Below are 20,462 nucleotides of genomic sequence, written 5' to 3'. Positions count from 1 at the left end.
TTTCACGACTCGTGAAACTTAAAAGACTATATCTCCCATTTACTCCAGTGATTCTTCTCACAAGAAATTAAGCCAGTTCTTTAAATAACCAGTCTTTCTATTCTTTTGAGCTTAAAATTGTTTGAAATGTTGTAAAATATTTTCGAATGAAAAATGTAATAATTACTTAATTAATTAATAATAATGTGTTTGAAACACCGTAATGTAAATTAATATACAGTACCATTTTTAAAAAAGTATAAAATATTTTTTTAAGTAACATTTTGGAATATATTATGCATACACAATATTTGACTTTGATTTTCAAATGCGTCTATGATTAATAACGTAACCTTTTATTTGCTTGCTTACTTCATATCTGTCATGTGGTTGGACACTAGATTAAAAGTTTTATTGCGAAGAAACCACGACAAGTTATGTTTCATTTTGGCATTTGGTACTGCTCAACAAAGCTCTATCCAAAGTAAGTCGCTACTCACACTGGACCACGGACTTCCTAAACCAGATGCATAACAAAACAATATTTTTGTATGGCCAAAATATGTGCTCTTAATACTATTCCTTTTTTTTCTTAATACATAACTCAATGCTTGTATAAAATTACCACTATTCTTGCCCACAACAATGGGCTTGAAGGAAACAACAAAATAACCACATAAGTGTGATTTCCCCCCAGTGCAAAGGATTCTCTTGCATAAAAATTACCATTCAATGACAGCATAAAACGACTGCACAGCAATCCGGCATTTAAAGTTAAAAGTACCACTGACTGTCACACCCACCTAAGTGGGGCAAAATTCTAAATTCTTTCTCCGCATTTGACCCATGGGAGCGGTGAGCAACAGCAGGAGCCGGTTTTAAAAAAACGAAAACTAACTGAAACTACATTTTATGTTTACAAAACTAACTATAGTTATAGGAAAAATGTCCTTCGTTTTAGGCTTTGGTATTCAACTTAATGCATGAGCCTTTGGGGATGATTTATTTTGATTTCACCCGGAATAAGGACATTTGATAGTGTGTCACACAAAAGTGACGTAATCTAGGAGCAGCCAATAGAAAAGCACCTTCAGATGACGTTGCTCCCATGGTGTTTTTTTAAATATTGCGCACAAGTAATACACACTTAAAAAACTAACTAAAACTAAGCATTTATGAAATAACAAAAACTAATAAAACTAACACAACCACCCTGAAAAGGAATTAAAACTAACTAAATTTAAAAAACTAAACTCAAAACGAAATAAAAACTAACTAAAATGAAAAATTTCAAAACTACAATAACTCTGCCTTCCAGTCTCAGGGCGGACACTCTACCACTAGGCTACTGAGCTCATTATTTAATGCAACAACTAATTTTGAGCATTTTCCACAAAAAATAATTCACAAATTATTATTATTGAGGTACTATATATTTGTCCCACATATGCAACAAAAAAAAAGTTAGGCCTACTCATTGGAAATCTAATACCTGGGGTGGCCCCAGTTGGGCCTCTTCAGAAAGTCAAATTTCCTAACCTTCATGTCACCTTTTCTTTAACCATTGTTGGATTAAGTCAGTGGGTCAAGGAGAGATGAAAAGGTGCTTCCTTTAGGAAAGGACAGCACTGGTGCAAATTAATTTGACTCAATTCTTCCTCGTATGATGGCCAGTATTGCTGACGTTTAAGTCCCTAGTTTACGGGACTTTATCTCCAAAATGCTAGCTTATTAATAAAATGAAAAAGACATACACAATAATTTTTTGTGAAGGGTCACTGATTGTGTTTACCATTATTTTTTGGAATTGTCCATTCTCTAATGAAATAATGGAAAGATGTTTATCATTTTATTTCTGTTTGTGCGGACCGGCACTTTTTATTTTGTTTTGATTGTATTTTTTCTTGGCCTCATTGAATATCTATTTGTTATATATGTTTAAAAAAAAGTGTTACTATTATTTTAAATTAGTTGAGCTTGATCATTAATCAATGGGCCACTCACAGTGTGGTTATTGGCGAGCCGCCAGTTGCCCATCGCTGGTTTATACTTTACAGTAGTTCAACAGCAGGGAGATTTTACATTTGTATCATTGCATCCAATGCAAGTGGGCTGCACACTAGGAAATTTCAACAAAATGTGTGTGCAAATAAAATGTACAATACTGTAAGAAGCATTTGAGAAGCGAAATTTTCATTTACATAATATCCAATAAGACAACATAACAACAGGCTGGTCTATAAGAGATTTCATTAAATCAAGGTTGAAAGCTTGGAAGGTTACAAAGTTAGTGACAGAACTTTACATTATTATCATCATCATCATCATCATCTGACATGTATTCATTAAGCGTGAAATTAATGTACATCATGTAAGAAAGTATTTACAAATGGAATTAAGGTGAATTGTTTATTAATCCATTTTCATTCTCACCACAATAACTTAATTCACCAACTCTGTGCCTTTCTATCCACTATTGTTTGTACTTCAATACCATATCTAAATATCCCAAAAGGACTAGGCTCAAAGTAATTAAATAAGGGTTGATTACTTCTAACTATCACCAGGTTCAAGTGCTAATGACATTGTCAGTGCTCAATGACCAATTTAAACAAGTTTACCTTGCAACTGCACAAAATTGCCTTCCCCCCATTGAAACTATTGCTATAAAATAAACATGTAAAAAAAAAAAAAAAGATTACAAAAGGTTAAGAATACTTGCGACCAGCTTCCCTACCCCTAATTGGTTTAATTTGCAAATGTACACTACATGAAAATGTTTTGGCTCATCGTCTCCCATATGAGAGAATACAAAGGTTGTCACAAATGTTCCAGGACTGGTGTCACAACAAATGTTATGTTTCAAACCCAAATGACAAGTTCCCTTCAACGTTGGCCAGAAGATCAAACAGCACATCTACAAAGAGATCTTGTAGCGTTGTCTTTGTTCAGTGTACGAGAAGAGGTGAGAGATGTGGCAGGACAACTTGTGGCTACTTTCACCATGACAACTCACAGTTCCTAGCTGAGAAGACACATCGCTGTGCTGAAGTAACCAACCTACTAAGAATGGAGAATTCCAGATTTTATTTCATGATATTCAAATCCAGATGTGTTAAACAACTCAAGAAAGAGCACCTTTTGTTTGTGCCCAGTTTTCAAGTGAGCAAAAGTACATGTGACTGAAGTACGTTTCTAGTTGTTCTGGTGTTAGCTTTTAGATCAATTGCTTTAACATTAGAAATGAAATTAAACATTAGAGAAGGGGCGGAATCAGAGCTAATGCACAAACAATAGAACAATTTCAAATGTCCTGAAAAATAAATGAATGTACTGAGCAACAGACATCGAACATGTTATCCAAAGGTATTAACAGGAGTTGATGACAAAAAAGTTGAGAGCTGTGAAAAAACAAAGACAACAGGAAGTGACCTCACTGCTAACCTCCACAGGGTAGAGGTGAAGGTATCACAATCTAATCTTCAATCTAATTCCAAGAATACTTTGAGAGAATATACAGGCCACAACCAAAAGCTGCAAAACACCCATCATCAACAACAAAAATCGAAAGGCCAGATTGGATTTAGCAAAGTACAGCGATGAGACACAAAAGCTTTGGAACAAAGTTTAATAGAAAAACTGAAGAGACCAAGAGTATCCTCTACCAAAGTGATGGCAGCATGGAGAAAGGATCTGCTTATGATCCAAAACACACAAGCTCATTTGTAAAGCATGGTGGAAGTAATGTCAGTGTTCGGCCATACACGGCTGTTTCTAGAATTGGTTCATTAGCCTTTATTGATTATCTACAAGACCAATTTGTTTGGCTGGCAATTTACAGGAAAATGCATCCAAAGAAATCGGGAGAAGCTTCATCATGCAACAAGACAATGACCCCAAACAAAAATGTGCTCTGTCTGTATTTGTTTAAAATTCTGAACTTTGAATTCTGAACTTTTATCTCAGTTATCTTTTGGATCTGAAACCCAAATGTCTTCAATATATAACAAAAACAAAGTAATGGACCTTGCTGTTCCAATACTTTTGCAAGGGAATATATTTACAATTCTCTGCTATTCTTATGAGTCTCTGTAGAATTGGCTCGCAAATGTTTGAACAAATTGTCATGTGTCAATCATATTTTTTTCCCCCCAGGTAACACTTTTTTTCCTCTAACGATCGGTCAACCATTCCACTGTAATTGCTACATCATTGCATGTAGTTTCCCTTATGGGGACTATAGTATATTCACATTTCTACTAACGTCCTGGAACTTTTAACACACCTTATTTTAGTTCCAATATCATAAGCCATAACAATGGCACTTGGAAAATATTATAAATGATATTTCTCAAAGTAACTACTTTGAGCCAGGTCAAGTGGGATATTTTTGGCAACCAAAAAACTGTAAATGCAAAGAATTTATTCACTCTGTGACAGAAGGCCGTGATGAACACAAAAAAAATGTTTTTAGTGTTCATGTACTTATTTAAAGGTTAGTTTCAATGTGGCTATGGCTTCAATGTGGTCGAATATTGTATATATTATATAAGTCATCTTCGCGAAATAACTTAATCCTACTTTACAATTACAATTAAGGACCCAAGGAAGACTAGCAACCACCTTATGGAAGCTAATGGAGATCCTAAAAAAGAATAATAAAGAATACTCTTCCCCAAATACCGTGTTCAGGTAAAAATACAAAATACACATCATTTTTAGAGTTTTCTATCCTTGTACATTTGCATCTGTAACATTATCATTGATTTCAATTTGCATAGATCAAGTAAAGGTAGATTACTTTAAATGTCTTACGTGGATAACATTTTCATAATGCTGTGCAATCAAATGTGTCCAAAATCATTCTGTATGCTTTCAGGCTTTTCTACATTACAATCACAGTTATGCAGAGATGTTCTAATACGCCATTCCCCAATTATATAGCAATTTCTTCATGAAAATTAATTAGCATCCCTCCCACTACAAAGCCTTTATGACCCTTGAATCTTCCACAGAGCTCAAAGAACAGGCATCTAACAAGGGAGGGCTTTCAAGGGACATCAAGCAGTGTAACACTTCATCAACGCTTATCGAATGCACTTTAAAACATTTGCATTTGTTATCGCTAATGAATAAGTGGTTACTTGTGTGATTCTAGTGCAATTAATGCTTATTCTAATCATCCCAAAATAAGCAACTATCATTCAACCAGTTGTATCCACGACAACACGTTTTACCAGCATGTGTTTTTGTGCATGCCACTATATGCTTGAATATAATGCAAGCTGGCTGTCTCGTCACTGATGGTGTCAAGTTTCAATTAAGACAGTACCCATTCAGTGACTGTTTAAATCTAAGTGTGATTGATTAATTATTTTGTTTATAATAGTTATTTGTTGTATGTATCCTGTGATTCACTTATGACCAGTCCAGAATCCAAATTGCCTTTCGCCCAAAGTTGGCGGGGACATTTCTTTTGTAGCGTCCCACCAGGGTTGGAATCCAAGTCTAGAAAGTGTAAACCCTGAAGCACTTTGGCTTTAGCCACATGTGCTTCTACCCAATAACTGGAGACAAGCTTGTTTACTTGCCAGTTGAATAGAAACACCTGTGGCTAAAAGCCAAACTGTGGCAGGGTTTTTACTTTATGGACCTGAATTCTCCCCTAACCTGCTCCCCTCATCCCTGAACAGGATACACGGAATGGATGTATGAATGGATGTATGAATGGATGTATGAATGGATGTATGAATGGATGTATGGACGGACGGACGGACATCTTGGTCCATCCTGATAGGTTAACCAAAACTGTGTTTTAATCAAATGCAAACTTCAGCCATTGGTAAAAGTGGAAGTGATTAGAAAAGAGCATCACAGTGTTACAATATCCGCTGATCACCTTTCCGACCTTGTTGGACAGAGACTCTTGAGAGAGACAATTACACCAAACTAATTCAGCTACTTTACTCTTTCATAGCAGTTAAATGCATGATTTACGTATAAAACGTCTTGTGAATCAGTTAGGCTGGTACCATTATGGTGATGTCTGGCCCTCTTGGCCTTCAAGCTTCCTCTCCGCCAACAATGTGCTGTCCTCCACCTGATCATGCTGTTTCTGCTGACAAGAATCCAGAATTTCTTCTGGAATGCATTGACATGCAGTGTCCTCCTCTGGTATACATATAGAGGTGGATGATTGAATGCCGGTTGGCCCCTCGGCTTGTCCAACTGAGCTGGATTCACTAAAGGAGTCGGAACCTGCACCTGAGCGACGAAACAACTTCTGACCTGTGATGGAAAATCAAGAGCACAAGGGGGCTGAGATGCATTTGGAAGAACAAAACCTATCAAACACCTGCTCATGAAGCAAGTGTTGTTCTCCTTCCTCAAACACATCTTTAAGCAGTGTCTGTCAACAGTAGTCACACTCATATAGTGCTACCTTGCAGTCTCTCTGGTGACAGGGTGTAAGAGTCTTTCAAGGGAGGTCTGCCTGACTGGGCCTTGGTAGAGTATGTCACCTCTGTGGAGTCCAAGGAACCTAAGTCATACAATAAGTATAAATAATATATTATACTATATTAAGGATACATCAACTAATTTAAACTTGCATTTCCTTTTCAACTACACAACAGGATATTGAGAGAATTAATGCAGTGTACAATCAGTGTAACTTAATATTTGATGCAAAACCTTGTCGAGCAATCAATGTGAATTAAAAAAAAAAATCAGTTAACACACGAGACATGGCGACAGTTACTTTTGACCCACTCCCAGTGACCAAACTGCTCTTGCTGTTTCAGGTTTGAGGAGCGCCAGACTGCATGCAGGACTTCATTATGCCCTGCTGAGATTCAAGACACCTTGAGCTGGATGCAGAAAAGTGTTGTAGCGTTCTCTCATCTGGCCAAAGGACATTCAATTCAGAAGCGATGAGGCTTGTCAATATGGATTTTGCAAAAGTCTTTCTTTCCATTCTATTTTTATTATCATTATGCGTTTTTCTTTCTTTACCGAAGGCTAACACATTTTTTCCCTTGTGTTGTATGTAAACAAATACTTCATATGTGCCTATTTATTGGTAATGTAAGGCAGGACCGACCCAAGGCATAAGCGGAACTAAGCGGCTGCTTTGGGCCCCATGACCATCAAGGGGCCCCGAGAGCGCCAGAGATAGAGAGTGAGAGTGAGAGAGAGAGGGGGAGGGAGGAAGACAGACAGACACGGATCTTCATACTGTCAAATGCTTGTTTCTGTATATATATATATATATATATTTTTTTTTTTTACAGTGTAGTTTCCTATTGCCGCACTCGTGTGTATATATAAATTTATTCGATTGCTGTGGATTGTTCAGATTTACCCATTTTAATTTAAGCTTTTGTAATTTTTTTATATACATAATTTCTGACAGAAGTATTCATTTTTTTTATCAACTATTTTATTTATATAACATTATTTTCTTGTTTCAGGTATTTCTGTTCATTAACATCAATATTTTAGTATGTATTTGATATTTCTTTATGCATTTTATTTAATACTGTCTTTTTTTTGTCTGTTGCATTTCATTCGAAACAAAAATAATAAATCAAATAATGTTTACAGTAAATGACTGGTTTATGTTGGTACTTACGGTCGGCCTAGATGTCCCACTTAGTACTGTATCAATGTAAATCAGTCCCAGGTTGATCGTGTTGCTGAATTTGCTAACATTTCAGATTAAAACATGACAGGCTTCTCTTTGTGGCCAGTAGGGGGATTTGCTGAACTTGCCAAATATTGCAGTAATTCAAAGATTTGCCTGCAAATTTGCAAACCATTTGTCTACTTTGATGGCCTTAATCATTGTGGGTTGCTATCTAACAAGTCTCACATATAACTTTACAAGGGTATTAATAATAAAAGAGTGGAACACGTAATCACTTCATAGCAGTATGAATGACCAATAATTACTATTATTGGCGGTGATAGGGGTCCCCAAAATCAAATTTTGCTTTGGGCGCCATGGAGGCTTGGGCTCGGACTGATGTAAGGAGGTTGTTTTCAACTTACAAGATAGTATATGAGGACTTAAAAAAACTTACAAGAACAAAAATAAATAAATAAATAAATAGTACGCATGCAAATACAAACCTGCTGTCAGGTTGAAGGTCCTCCCTTTAATCGAAGTTTGAACGGGAGAAAACCAGTTTAAAACAGAGCCAACCAAAGGAAGTTGTCTCAGCATGCCCTAAAAAAAAGACAATTGTTTTTCATCACACCAGTAAGTGATTATAATTTCCCACAAAGTTATTTACCAACACTATACTCCTCCTGGTTCTTAAGTCAATGAAAGTTCTGGTTGTCAGGATGAGGTTCGGTTAACAGGACATCATGCAGCACAACTCACTTACCTCTTCCAAGAGTTTCTCATCATTGGCTTTTAGAAGCTCCAGTTCTGCCTCCTGAATGCCTTTCCTCACCACCTCCGTCATGTTCTCCAGTAGCTACATTGGAAACAAATCCATTTTACAAATGTAACGGTTCAACAACAACAACAACAACAGATAAGACATGTTGAATCTCTTACAATTTAAAGATGTTATAACCTGCAATATTGAAGATTATTCGACTAAATAGCACATTAATATACTTTTGTATTAATATATCTTAGTTTAACTTACTTACTTTTCAACATTTTACAATACCACATTCACTAGGTTTCATTGTAACAACCTATTTCAGCAATATCGTAATTCAGTAAAATCATAAGGACTTCAATGTTACATTTATTCAGTATTTAATACAACTTAATTGTATTTACTTAATTGAGGATCAACATGTTTAGCTAAAGTTTGTATAGCAAATGCCATCATTCCAAATTTTAAATTATGACGACATAATTTTAAGACACAATGTTCCAAAAGGAGTCAATCATTATATCATTGTTAATGGACTGATTGTTGATGGGTTTGCAGACTGGGAAGCTACAAATGAATTTGTAATGAATTTGAATTTTGCCCCTAGTGTGCTAAATAAAATTGTCTGAATCTGACTCTGAATTGCATTCTCAAGCTATTTTTGAGTTGCATGACAACCTGATTTATGTTTAAAAAGGATTTAAGAACTTCAAACCTCGGAACTTTCCTGTAACAATATTCATCCATTTCTAACGTAGGTCAGGAATTTAAACTGCAATAGAAGACTCTTTCACACAAAAGCTGTTGGTGGTTTAGTAGCATAAGCTACAGTTTAGCCACAGAGCATTATCAGAAACATTTTTTTTTTTAATCAACGGATAAGATAGGCTAAACTGGGAATAATCTGTTGCATGTGTTTTCACATGAATAAATGCACAGAGCAAAGCTGGCGGTTTAGTTTAGTTTTTTTCCCGCTAATATGGAAGCAAAAAGTATGTGAACCATTTGGAATTCCTTATAATTGACCAAAATCACAATAATATACAGTTTGATTAAACCAATACCACATAATTATGTTTTCATATTTTATATATGTAAACTTTCACAGAAAAGGAGGAAAAATAATAGAATCATTGTGTTTTGTATGTGTTCTTTTGGCAACAATAACCTTAAGCAAACATTTCCTGTTGTTGCAGATCAGATGTGCAAAACCATCAGGGTCATTATTGGACACTCTTCCTTAACAGATTTCTGGGATGACTGGTGTGATTAGGTCTTTGGAGGTCATGCCACAGCTTCTCAATTGGGATGATGTCAGGGTCAGGATTTTGACTGTGTTGCTCAAGAACATGCATTTAAACTTAACTTGGGTTTCATTTTGCTAACTTCACAAATGTGTTTATTTATTTTTTGTTTTTTAGACAGCAACAGTTTCCTCCTTGGTATTTTCACACAAACCCCAGTCTTGTTTAATGTTTTGGCCAGTGTTTTCTACAAGTTTTCAGCTACTGACACACTAGCATTCTTTTTTACCTTATTGTCCATTTATAGAACATTTGTTTAACTGTGGACTGGTAAACACTCATGACTTTGAGATACATTTGTAACTTTTCCAGCTTTAAACAAGTTTCCATACAAAGTTCCGAAATCAAACCTGATCAAGATGCTGCAGCAGATGCTAAGAGAGCTATTCACGCCACACATCTATGGGATTTTGCTGATCTGCAACAGTTTTGTAAAGATGAAATTCATCCAGATCATTGTGGACATCTAAAATAAACATTTATAATTAAAGTTATTGCTGCCAAAGAAGGGTCAACCAGTTATTGAATCCAAGGGTTCCCTTACTTTTTCCTCAGGTTATTTTCACCAAAAAGAAAACCTCAGAAACATACTTTTCCCTTTCCACTAATACTATAAAATGCACATTATGCATTACTAATATCAATATATATATATTTTTTAAGGGAATTATGTAATTTGGAGTGCAAGTGTAACCGGCCTGTTTCTTCAGTTCCAAAAGATGAATTTCAAGATCCAGAAAATTCTAATTATCTAATTAAAAATCAAATTCTATTCACGACAGAAAGAACAGATGAGGACAAATAATGGAATGCAGATTACTCTTCCATTCTCTTCAATGTCACGGCCCAGTGTCACTATTGTTTCCACAAGCTCCGAAACATCAACGTCATCAGCTACCATGCTTATAAAGATGCAGTCCTCCTCTTTGGCAAACTCTGGGCCTAGGAATTAGAAGATATGTGTATTTCATACATATATTATATAGGAAAACAATGACTATTTTTTATTACACTGAGGATTCCAAAAAAGTAAAGATGTACACACCAGGGGAGAAAATGATGTCAGTGTCTAGCTCTTGCAGTTTCTTCAGCAGTTCAGCGTTTATTTTCTTGATTTCCTTTGTCCTCCTGCTGTCATCAATTCCCTCCACCTGAGGCTCATATCTGAGTAGTATGGGCAAAAAAACAATAGGTGTTGTCATGAAAAAAGATGAGACGCAAAACACTTTAACCACTCGGCCATTGGTGAGTGCATTTTAGTCATTAAACGTAATTGAAAGTGTTTAACATAGCCAAACCTCATTGCACCAATTCTACCATTTGGTTGAGGTGTTATGATACAAAAAAATTAAGTTAGACATTGTCCTTGTCGTTTCTTCATTCTGTGAATTGCAAACAATGCATTTTGCCATCCTATTTTTGCCAACGTCATCGACAAGATAATCCACTTAACACAACTAGTGATGCTGACTGGCCAGGTTGGCAGGAATGAAAAAAACAAACAAAAAAAACAACTTATTTTTATTTCATTACTTCTTAAAAAAAAAAAAAAAAAGGTAAACTGTGTTAAAATGCAGATTCTCAACTATAAACAAGATGACTTATCACATCACGTAGTTCAAGTCAATGTCAAGTCAAGGCTCTTGGATATCACGTTGCAGTCAGGTTGTTCCTAAAATTATGGGTAAGTAATCCTAAAAAATGGCAACTGTTCCCAATCTCTGCCAGGAATTATCTCAATACTTATACGCTTTTTTTGTGTTCTTCGTCCTTGATATCATCCTCCTGTGAGTTGATCTAAATCTTACACCTAACTCTGTGACGCTTCCCTTCATATTTCCCTCAAAACTGAGCAACATTCCAGGCATCAAAGCTGTTAAAATCACAAACATTACATAAACGGACAACATTATCAGTTGATACTGTACACCCATGTAATTTTCTGAGCCAATCAGAATCGAGTACTGCATTTACAAAGCCTATGGTAAAATATACTATGTGCTCTCACACAAAGACCATGGTAAAATACACTATGTTCTCACACAACATTGTAGCTGGGCTTCCAAGTGCCTAAAAAAATATGGATTATATATATATATATATATAGTTTTTTCTTTTTTTTTCAAGAGATTGATATTTTTAGTTTTGTTTTTAAAAAATAAAACTGTTGTAAAAGTCTTGGAAACATGAATATTATGCCTTACAGTAGCTTCCATTCTCCATACCGGGAACTCTATTAAATTCCATACATGTGTAGAAACCCTGCTAATATGTTCCAACCTTAATCCATGACTATCCGTTTTCATTGGTGATGTGTTTAATTCTGAATGAAGATGCACATGAAAACATAAGCAAATGAAAAGCATACATGTTGTCAGCAGAGAATGTTAACAGGGATCCTGTCCTGCGTTATGTCTTACCGGACAGCTCCAAGGCCTGGCCAGCTAAGATCTTCTATGTATCTGAGGTAGGGTGAGCGTTGGCGAGTCTCCTCTATGAAGTCCTGTCTAAAGGACATTGTGGCAGTCATCATAGGCACCAGCTCCAAAAACTTCTTAACCAAATTGTCAACATCTTCAGGTTGAGTCCCTAAATCTGTACAAGAGCAACAATTACATAATTCGCACAGTAAGTTTATTTTTGTAAATATAAAATAAACATTTGAGTGACGATGCGTAAAACACCCAGTTAATATGATATTTTATAGCCTTACTAGAAATACTGCAAAGCTTGACATATAACACATCTAGTCTTGCAGGTGTGCATGTGGGCAATACTGTTACCTGCAGCCGTCAGGAGTGGGCTGAACCGAACACAGGCGCCTTCATCTTCAAGTTCCACAACATCGACCCCGCTGGCAGGAACCAACTGGGCGAGTTGTTTGCCAAGCTAGAATTTCAAAAATACTAATATAATAAACTATAAGCGACAAACTAACAGAAAAAAATTACATCAAACATTTATATTTATGATACAATTTATATATTTAACAAAAAAACTTAGGGGGAGAATGTGTTACTACCGCTGTCTTGGAAGCCAATAATAGTTCATACATCGTGTTTCACTAATCAGCCCACCTGCTTCCAGTGTGTTGCAAGTGTTGATTAATTTACCATACAGGCACTTAATTTCTAAAACTATCACTGACAACATTCACTCCAGGCCATACTCTCTCCCATGTGCGCAAGAGGGGGAAAGATGCAAAGCTATGGGGAGAGATTTGTCTCAAAATTATTTATGCAAATATAACAACAATTTTCACGTTATCAGATCAACAAATAACTGATTTTAACATGTTTTTTTAGATATGCAAATATGCGCACTATTTACACATATTTCAGATTCACAAGTATATCAAAGAATAGTGTTTGTTAATGTTGTGTGTGCATTTCTCAGGATGACTTATTTGTATGTATGTTTGAGGATCAAGAGAATAATTGGGATCAGTACCATCATTTTTTTTCAAGCCTGTATTATGAGTTTGTTTTTAAACTACAGTTAAGTATGGTCTGTTTAACCATACAGTGGTACCTCGGAGTTTGAACATAATTCGTTCCTGCGAAGTGTTCAAAGTCCGAATTGTTCAACCTCCGAAAAAATGTAGATGTAATTAATCTGTTCCCAAGCCCCAAAAAAAGAAAATTTCTATTTATGTTTTTTACATTTACACTCTGTACAGTATTTAAACAATAAAAAATACCTTACCTTTTTGTTGTGGTGTGATGGCATCAGTGGATGATAAATGCTATGTTAAGGCTTGCTTTAGTTCAGTGCTGAGTTTGTGTATTTTACATTGTGCATATTGTTAGACTACTAAGTGGTCCTTGCGTGCGTTGTTTAAAGTCAGGCACGTTGTTCAACAGCTAAGTGGGGTCCTCGTGCCAGTATTTACAGAAGTAGTCACGGTATTAACAACAGCGTGATAATCTCTTTCCTAATTCCAATGTGTTTCGTAGCACTGTATGTTTTTCTTTGCTGCCACTGGCACGGTTGTCTTTCTTTGGGCCCATGTTGAAGAAAATTGTCGTGGAAAAAAATCTAAATGCAGTTGCGAGTATGGAGCACCTCTGGGAGTGAGTATTCACGATCCGACTGGAAATGAGCAGTGCGTCGTCTCAACTACTGCAACGTGAGCATTCGGCATTGCTCGGCTTCACTCGGCTACCCATTTTCAAGGTATGCTGGGCTTAACTTGGGTGTTCGAACTCCAAAAATGAGTTCAAACTCCGAAGCATTTTTTTTACTCAGATTTTTGGGTTGAAGTCCAATTTGTACGAGTTCCGAGACGTTTAAACTCCGAGATTCAAATGTATTTAAAAGGCAATGTCAGAATTCCATTGATTGATTTTCTTTACATTTTTATTTATTATCACTATTATTTATTATTTTTCAACTATGGTAGCCATGTGTGTACATTCATCGTAATGGTGAGTTTCATATTTGTTCATTTGCTTTTGTTTCTACAAATTTACCAGGTTTACTTTTGAGTTCAGAACATATCTATCTCATACCTGACATCTTAAATAATCAAAAGCAAAAAAAAACAAAAAAAACTTTTGAACATTTGTCTGAAATGTTTTAAAAAATAATCAAATTTAGTTGCTTGCCCTTTGACCTCAGCAACCTTGGTTAACTTGAGTTGAAAAGCTGGGTTTTGGCTCTTGGGTTCAGGAATCGGAAAGGCACTCCCTGCTTGAGTGGAGTGATACTATTTTGTGCTAGACAGTTTATCTGTAATAACCACCATGTTCAAGGACAAGGGTGTACGTGGAACCAAGACATCCTTTGTATTCATGATTTACAATACATCTCTATGGACGCAGCAAAAACCGTGGCATAAATCTTAATTTACACATATTATACAATTGCATTGACTAGACTATTATTCAATGATAAAAAAAAATACATTAAACTATTAATGAATGACAATTTAAAAAATACATCAAATCACATACCCATCTATTGAACGCCTCAAGTACCTCCTTCTCCCCAGCACAGTAAGCCTCCACCGATCCATTGCTGGAAGCTTACAAATAAAACAGAGGGAATTAAATTTGTTTATCATAGTTTAACGGCCTCCCAAAAAACTTCACTTAACTTAATAAGAGATGTTTCTGACACGAGCATCTCCCTACGCTTTTTGTTTTTGTTTTAAATTTAAAAAATAAGTAAAAAATAATAATAATAATAAATAAAAATTAACACTTCGGTTATGTTGAAATTGAAATCGACTGACAAAAAAAACTAACAAAAAAAAAACAAATTTAAGGGAGATACTTAATTTAGATGATCATTTAACAGAAAACATGCTAATAACCCTGGAAGCTCCCTGCAATTTTCGTTAGAACTTTAAATTAAAGTTGTCTATTGTCTATCATGTAAAACTTAAAAAGAAAAACCATTCAGCAAGTTTAACAAACTTAATTGCATTTCAAATAAGAATTTGACTTGCTTTTATGTTTTATATTTTTCCTTTTACTACAAATGAATATCAGCTCCTTATATTGGGTCTCAGCCTCCTTGACTACTAATAGGCAGTATCGGCCCTGGAAAAAAAAAAAACATATCTGGTCTATTACCTTTTTTTTTTTTTCTTCAACTATAAGTATGCTGTCTTTTGTTTGAAAAAGTTACATATTCTAAATTATTGTTTGTGGACATTGTGGACATCCCTTACCTGCACTCGTTTCCTGAGAAAACTTGACCAGCACGACAGGAGAGTTGAGTTCATCCTCCACCTGTTAAAGCAAAAAACACAGATGGTCATCTGAGATTTGGTAACAACCGTGTTCATATTTCAATTCTGAAAACTGCATGGTAAGCAAAAAGGTAATCAGAATACAGGGTTGGATGGAATTTGGGAGTTTTTTTTTTTTTTTTTAGATGGATGTATAGTCTCTCCATTGTAGCCTTAAGGCAGCAGCCCAACAACACAGCAACTTCGGCTTGGAAGAAATCACAGGACAGATGAATCGGTAATGTATTATATACTTTCCCCAAAAAATGGGCATTGATCATTTTTATGACTCCATTAATCGGCATTGTCATGTTTTAAAATAAATTTTTGAAGCATGCAACCAGGTGTCTGATACATTCAGTACCGTTTTTTTTTTATTATTATATATTTTTTTAGAGATACAGTCACTACCAACACACACGAATACCCACACTGTGTGTTTCTGTATGACAACACCAATAGGAAAAGTTTCACTTCTTCAGAAATAAATTAAACAACATATCGTTCCTACATTGCCATCTTCAGACCCCGCTGATTTTCCAAGTGAAGGGTTGAAACAAGCATCATGCTTGAGTTGGGCGGTACTCAACAGAGGTGTAGATGGGGTGCATGTCATCAGGGTCATGAATAATTGGTTGATTATGTGTTATGTCGCCAGGTTGCATATATTATTATAACAAATATTTAGACTGAATGAAAGCCTCCTTATATATTGTACTGGATGGTGAAAAGCTTAGTTTGATTTGAAGGAAGTAATTTGTGGCAAGTGTGTATGCATGGCTTTTCATTTTACTTATATTTTGAAATAAACTGAGCAAATGGAAGTAAGCCATAAGGATCCCAAAAGACTCAAACAGGAGCATTAGTTTTCTGCCAAACTGCATTTGTGGTTTTATACAGATAGTGACAGGTGTTGACCATTAGCCCACAGAACGGAAATCCCAATACCACCTTATTTTATTTCAAGTCCCAGTAACGTGACACAAAAAAGTAATTAAAAAATATTCAGATTTGATACTGTTGTTCTTCAATAATAAAATTAATCTTCATAAATACAACTTGCCTAATAATTCTGCACACCCTGTATATGAAAGGGAACTAAGAATCAAGAATTTACAAATTGTGATGATGATCTTGGACATTATATTTAGCCCTACAATATGGTCCGCATTGTAGGGCTAAATAAAATGCTTACTCAGCATTTCAAGGCAAAATGGCCACGATAACTTATTCGATATGAAATAAGCAAATGAGCGGGCATTCCTGATTATGTTCTCGGTCCAGTCTGTGCGTTTTATAGATTGCAGCCAGAGGCTCCGGTGTATCCGAAATGACCGGTTTCCTCTTGGAATTGAAACAAATGAACTCCTTACTACTCCGATTGGTGTATCCGAAATGACCGGTTTCCTCTTGGAATTGAAAAAAATGAACTCCTTTCTACTCCGATTCACACAACTGTAAACCCAGTTAGGCATGTTGATATTGTTAGAACCTATTCAAAAAGTATAACAACTCCATGCTAAAATAATAATAATTATAAAGCCACACTAATATCTCGTTGTTTTGAGTCAGTGAAGCGCACGCAACCTTTGATAACGTAGACTGTAAAGGGGTCTGTCTATACCAGACATGGGCAAACCCCGGCCCGCGGGCCAAATACGGCCCGTTATGCTTTTCAATCCGGCCCGCCGAACTTATCCAATAAGGCTAGAAAAAAATTCAAAATCATTTATTTAATTTTGTCCCTGCAATGCCCGCGTTTCACCAATAGGTGGCGCCAGCCGCGGCGCCAAGATTTTTATTGTGGGTGGGCCTGAGGAAAAATGGGTGGGCTAGAGAAAATATGCAAAAAAAAAATTCCCTTCACGTCCCTAATAGTGCTTTACCGCGGGTACCAAGGACAGAGATTAAGTTGCCGCTCTTAACACACACATATTATGGTGTTATTTCGCTTCTTTAATTACGAGGGCGCAGAAAATAAAATCGCTGGCGCGGTCTCACGTAAAGTGAAGGACTGCTGTGAGTGACGGGTGCAGCTGGAGAACGCGCTCTCCAGCTGCAGCAGTACGAGCAGTGGATGACTGGTGTTGGGATCCACTTCTCTCAGACTCCTGTGCAGATTATGTTTTACACCATAGTTACTGCTGTGTAACTTCTACACACTCGGAAAATATGATCACTGGGTCGGGGTCTCACTGATAAGCTCGTTTACGCACAGAAATTGCTCTTTTACGCACAGAAAGGGGACAGAAAGATACGCAAGGCACATTCATAACAACGTTTGCAATCTATTAAAATAAACGGGAGAATGGCAGTAAGCTTAACTCAAGATTCATAAAATACAATTCTTCCTGGATTTGGACATTTACAGCAGGAGATGGCAGGGTTTTGTGTTGAACACAGCAATAATGTCCTGATAGTCCAGAGAATCTGTCAATTCTTTTTTTGAAAGAAAGCAGGGACAAAGAGTTCAGTCTATCAGTCAACATTGTGGCACTGTTGCGTGTTTTGATCCTTTTGAGTGCGTCTTTTAATTGAGTGTGCCTTTATGCACAGCAGTGGAGCAGAAATGATTGACATTGAGTATTTCGTTGGGTAATAATATGTTTTGAATGTTGAAATTGATCATCTTTTTTCAATAAATCTTGATTTCTTTAACTTTACGCCTTGAATTGAAATCTATTAAAAATAGATGCAATCTACCAGGTTTGACAGATCACAGTATATGTGCTATTATAATCTATTTACATTTCTCCTCCCACTTTGCCAAATAGTGTGTAAATGCCGCATCTTGCATATTCATTGAGGCAAACGTACTACCTGGATTAGGGCTATTTTATAATAATCATAATAATAATAATACATTTCATTTAAAAACAGCACCTTTCAGAATACCCAAGGTCACTTTACAAAGCATAAAAACACAGCAAAAGTTGAGCTAAAACAATAAAAATGAAGCTATTGGAAAAGCTGTTTTAAATAAGTGGATTTTGCACATTTAAAAAACGCAGTCCTTAGTGCACACTATAAGTAAATCGGGTCTTTTTAATTACACTAGGATTTTTGCTATTTGTAGGCTGCCCGGGTCCCTATCACCCGCAAATAGCAGGGGCACATTGTATAGAATATATATTGTGGTGATATTTATTTTTATTTTGTCTTCATGAGCATACTCAATATTGGAGTAATCCAAAAGTAATCCAGTTACATTACTTTAATATTATGGTACTTGGATTACGTTACTAACTACATTTTTAGCAGGTAACTTGTAACTGTAATGGATTACATTTTAAAAGTAACCCTCCCAACCCTGACTATACAGCTAGCTACCTGGCTATGACAGATATAGATTCTATGTAGAATTTATTATGAAGAAAAGCAAACTCCTGAAAGATGAGCATGAGGCAAATGTTGGCCAAAAGCAATAGCATTTTCTTGATAGAGTATTTTCTTGATAAAGTATAAACGAGACTTCAGTTAACTTTGGTGATTGGGTGTAACACTGTTACAAAACACACACACACACACACCTCCCCACCAGTCCAGTACTCAACAGGGGCTGCACTGTTTCCTCTTGCCTACCTGTCATCTGGTTCTTTCTGTGGTGTGTAATATAAATATATAATATATATTTATAAAATAGCAACATTTAAGTCAATTATTCATGACCCTTGAATTTCTTCCAAAGGCAACAGAAACAATGAGTGTAGAGAGGCATTCCTTGAAGTACCTCAAAGACCATGCCTGTGTTGTCCACATCCTATACAATTAGGAAGAAGTGAACAGTCTGTCAGCCAATGGAGACTCAAATATTGCTGAGCTAATGTAGGTGGAAAATGGTTTAAGAGTGAGAGATAGAAGAGCAAGAGAAAGGGGCAAATGGCAAAGAGAAGAGTGAGGGAGACAGGCAGAGACTTGGCTACAGAGAGGAAACTCCCACCTACAATAGAGAGCATAAGAGAGCCCAGAACATCTCGTAGAGAAGCCCCAGAGATGGGCGGGATCGGTGGCACGACAGCCTGCAACCAAGGTAACCCGCACTTGCTATTACACAATAACCACAGCAAAAAAACTCAAATATATAGTGACTTGAAAAGTATTCATACCCCTTTACATTTTTCACATTTTGTAGGACCAAAAACATTTTGTTGAGATTTTATTAAATAAACCAACAAAAAGTAGCACATAAATATTAAGTAGAATGAAAATAATAGTTTTTTTTTTTAAAGCAAATATGAATCTGCAAAGTGTGCTTTGCATTTCTTTTCAGCCACCCATACTCTTGGTACATCTACAGTAAATACAATTCAGAGCATTATATACAATCCAGAGCAATCAATTGCCTTCAGGAATCGCCTAATTAGTAGAGTCCAACTGGGTGTAATCTACTCATTGAGTACAAATACACTTTTTCCGTGAAGGCCTCAGTGGTTTGTTTGAAAATACTATTGAACAACCGCATCCTTAAGACAAGGGAACTCTAGACAGGTCAAGGGTGAAGTAATGGAGAAATTAAAAGCAGGATTTCGTTCTAAAAAAACAACAACAAAAAACTAAAATTACAAGCTTTAAAACATCAAGGCACATTGTTCAATCCATCACCCAAAAATAGAAAATGTATAGCACAACTGGAAATCTACCAGGACATGGCTGTCCACCTAAACTGGCAGAGCAAGCAAGAAGAATACTGGTCAAAAGCAGCCAACAGGCCCATGGTTGGTCTACCCTCTGGAGGGGCTGCTGAAAACCACTGGTGACAACTAAATAGTGCACTACACAAATCTGGCCTCTATGGAAGAATGGCAAGAAGGCCATTGTCGAAAGAAATGCATAAGAAGTCCTGTTTGCAACTTGCCACAAACCATGTAGGGGACACAGCAAACATTTTGAAGGTGCTTTTGGTCAGATGATGAAATCCCTATGTGTGGTGGGAAACTAACAATCACCCTATAAGCGACCCCTCCGTGAAGCATGGTGGTGATAATCATGATGCTGTGGGGATGCTTTTCTTAAAGAGCGACAGGGAAGATGGTCAGAGAGGAT

At 36.3% G+C, this 20,462-nt stretch overlaps 1 protein-coding gene across 1 annotated transcript in view; it reads right to left on the bottom strand.

Moving 5' to 3' along the window:
* Nucleotides 1-2,212: 2,212 nt before the first annotated feature.
* pdxdc1 (pyridoxal-dependent decarboxylase domain containing 1) overlaps nucleotides 2,213-20,462 on the bottom strand; it is a 29,904-nt gene continuing 11,654 nt past the window's right edge. The window contains exons 14-23 of the mRNA XM_077557227.1: nucleotides 15,360-15,420; nucleotides 14,638-14,708; nucleotides 12,466-12,571; nucleotides 12,103-12,277; nucleotides 10,728-10,846; nucleotides 10,503-10,624; nucleotides 8,373-8,465; nucleotides 8,113-8,209; nucleotides 6,422-6,520; nucleotides 2,213-6,267 (exon numbers count right to left, since the gene is read on the bottom strand). Of these exons, the coding sequence (XP_077413353.1) occupies nucleotides 6,014-6,267; nucleotides 6,422-6,520; nucleotides 8,113-8,209; nucleotides 8,373-8,465; nucleotides 10,503-10,624; nucleotides 10,728-10,846; nucleotides 12,103-12,277; nucleotides 12,466-12,571; nucleotides 14,638-14,708; nucleotides 15,360-15,420 (1,197 nt within the window). The 3' untranslated portion in view covers nucleotides 2,213-6,013. The remainder of the gene's footprint in view (nucleotides 6,268-6,421; nucleotides 6,521-8,112; nucleotides 8,210-8,372; nucleotides 8,466-10,502; nucleotides 10,625-10,727; nucleotides 10,847-12,102; nucleotides 12,278-12,465; nucleotides 12,572-14,637; nucleotides 14,709-15,359; nucleotides 15,421-20,462) is intronic.

Source organism: Vanacampus margaritifer, chromosome 2 (assembly GCF_051991255.1).
Source record: "Vanacampus margaritifer isolate UIUO_Vmar chromosome 2, RoL_Vmar_1.0, whole genome shotgun sequence".
Classification (NCBI taxonomy): Eukaryota; Metazoa; Chordata; class Actinopteri; order Syngnathiformes; family Syngnathidae; genus Vanacampus; species Vanacampus margaritifer.
Note: the sequence above shows the minus strand (reverse complement) of the source record. Positions and strands in the feature narration are given on the sequence as shown.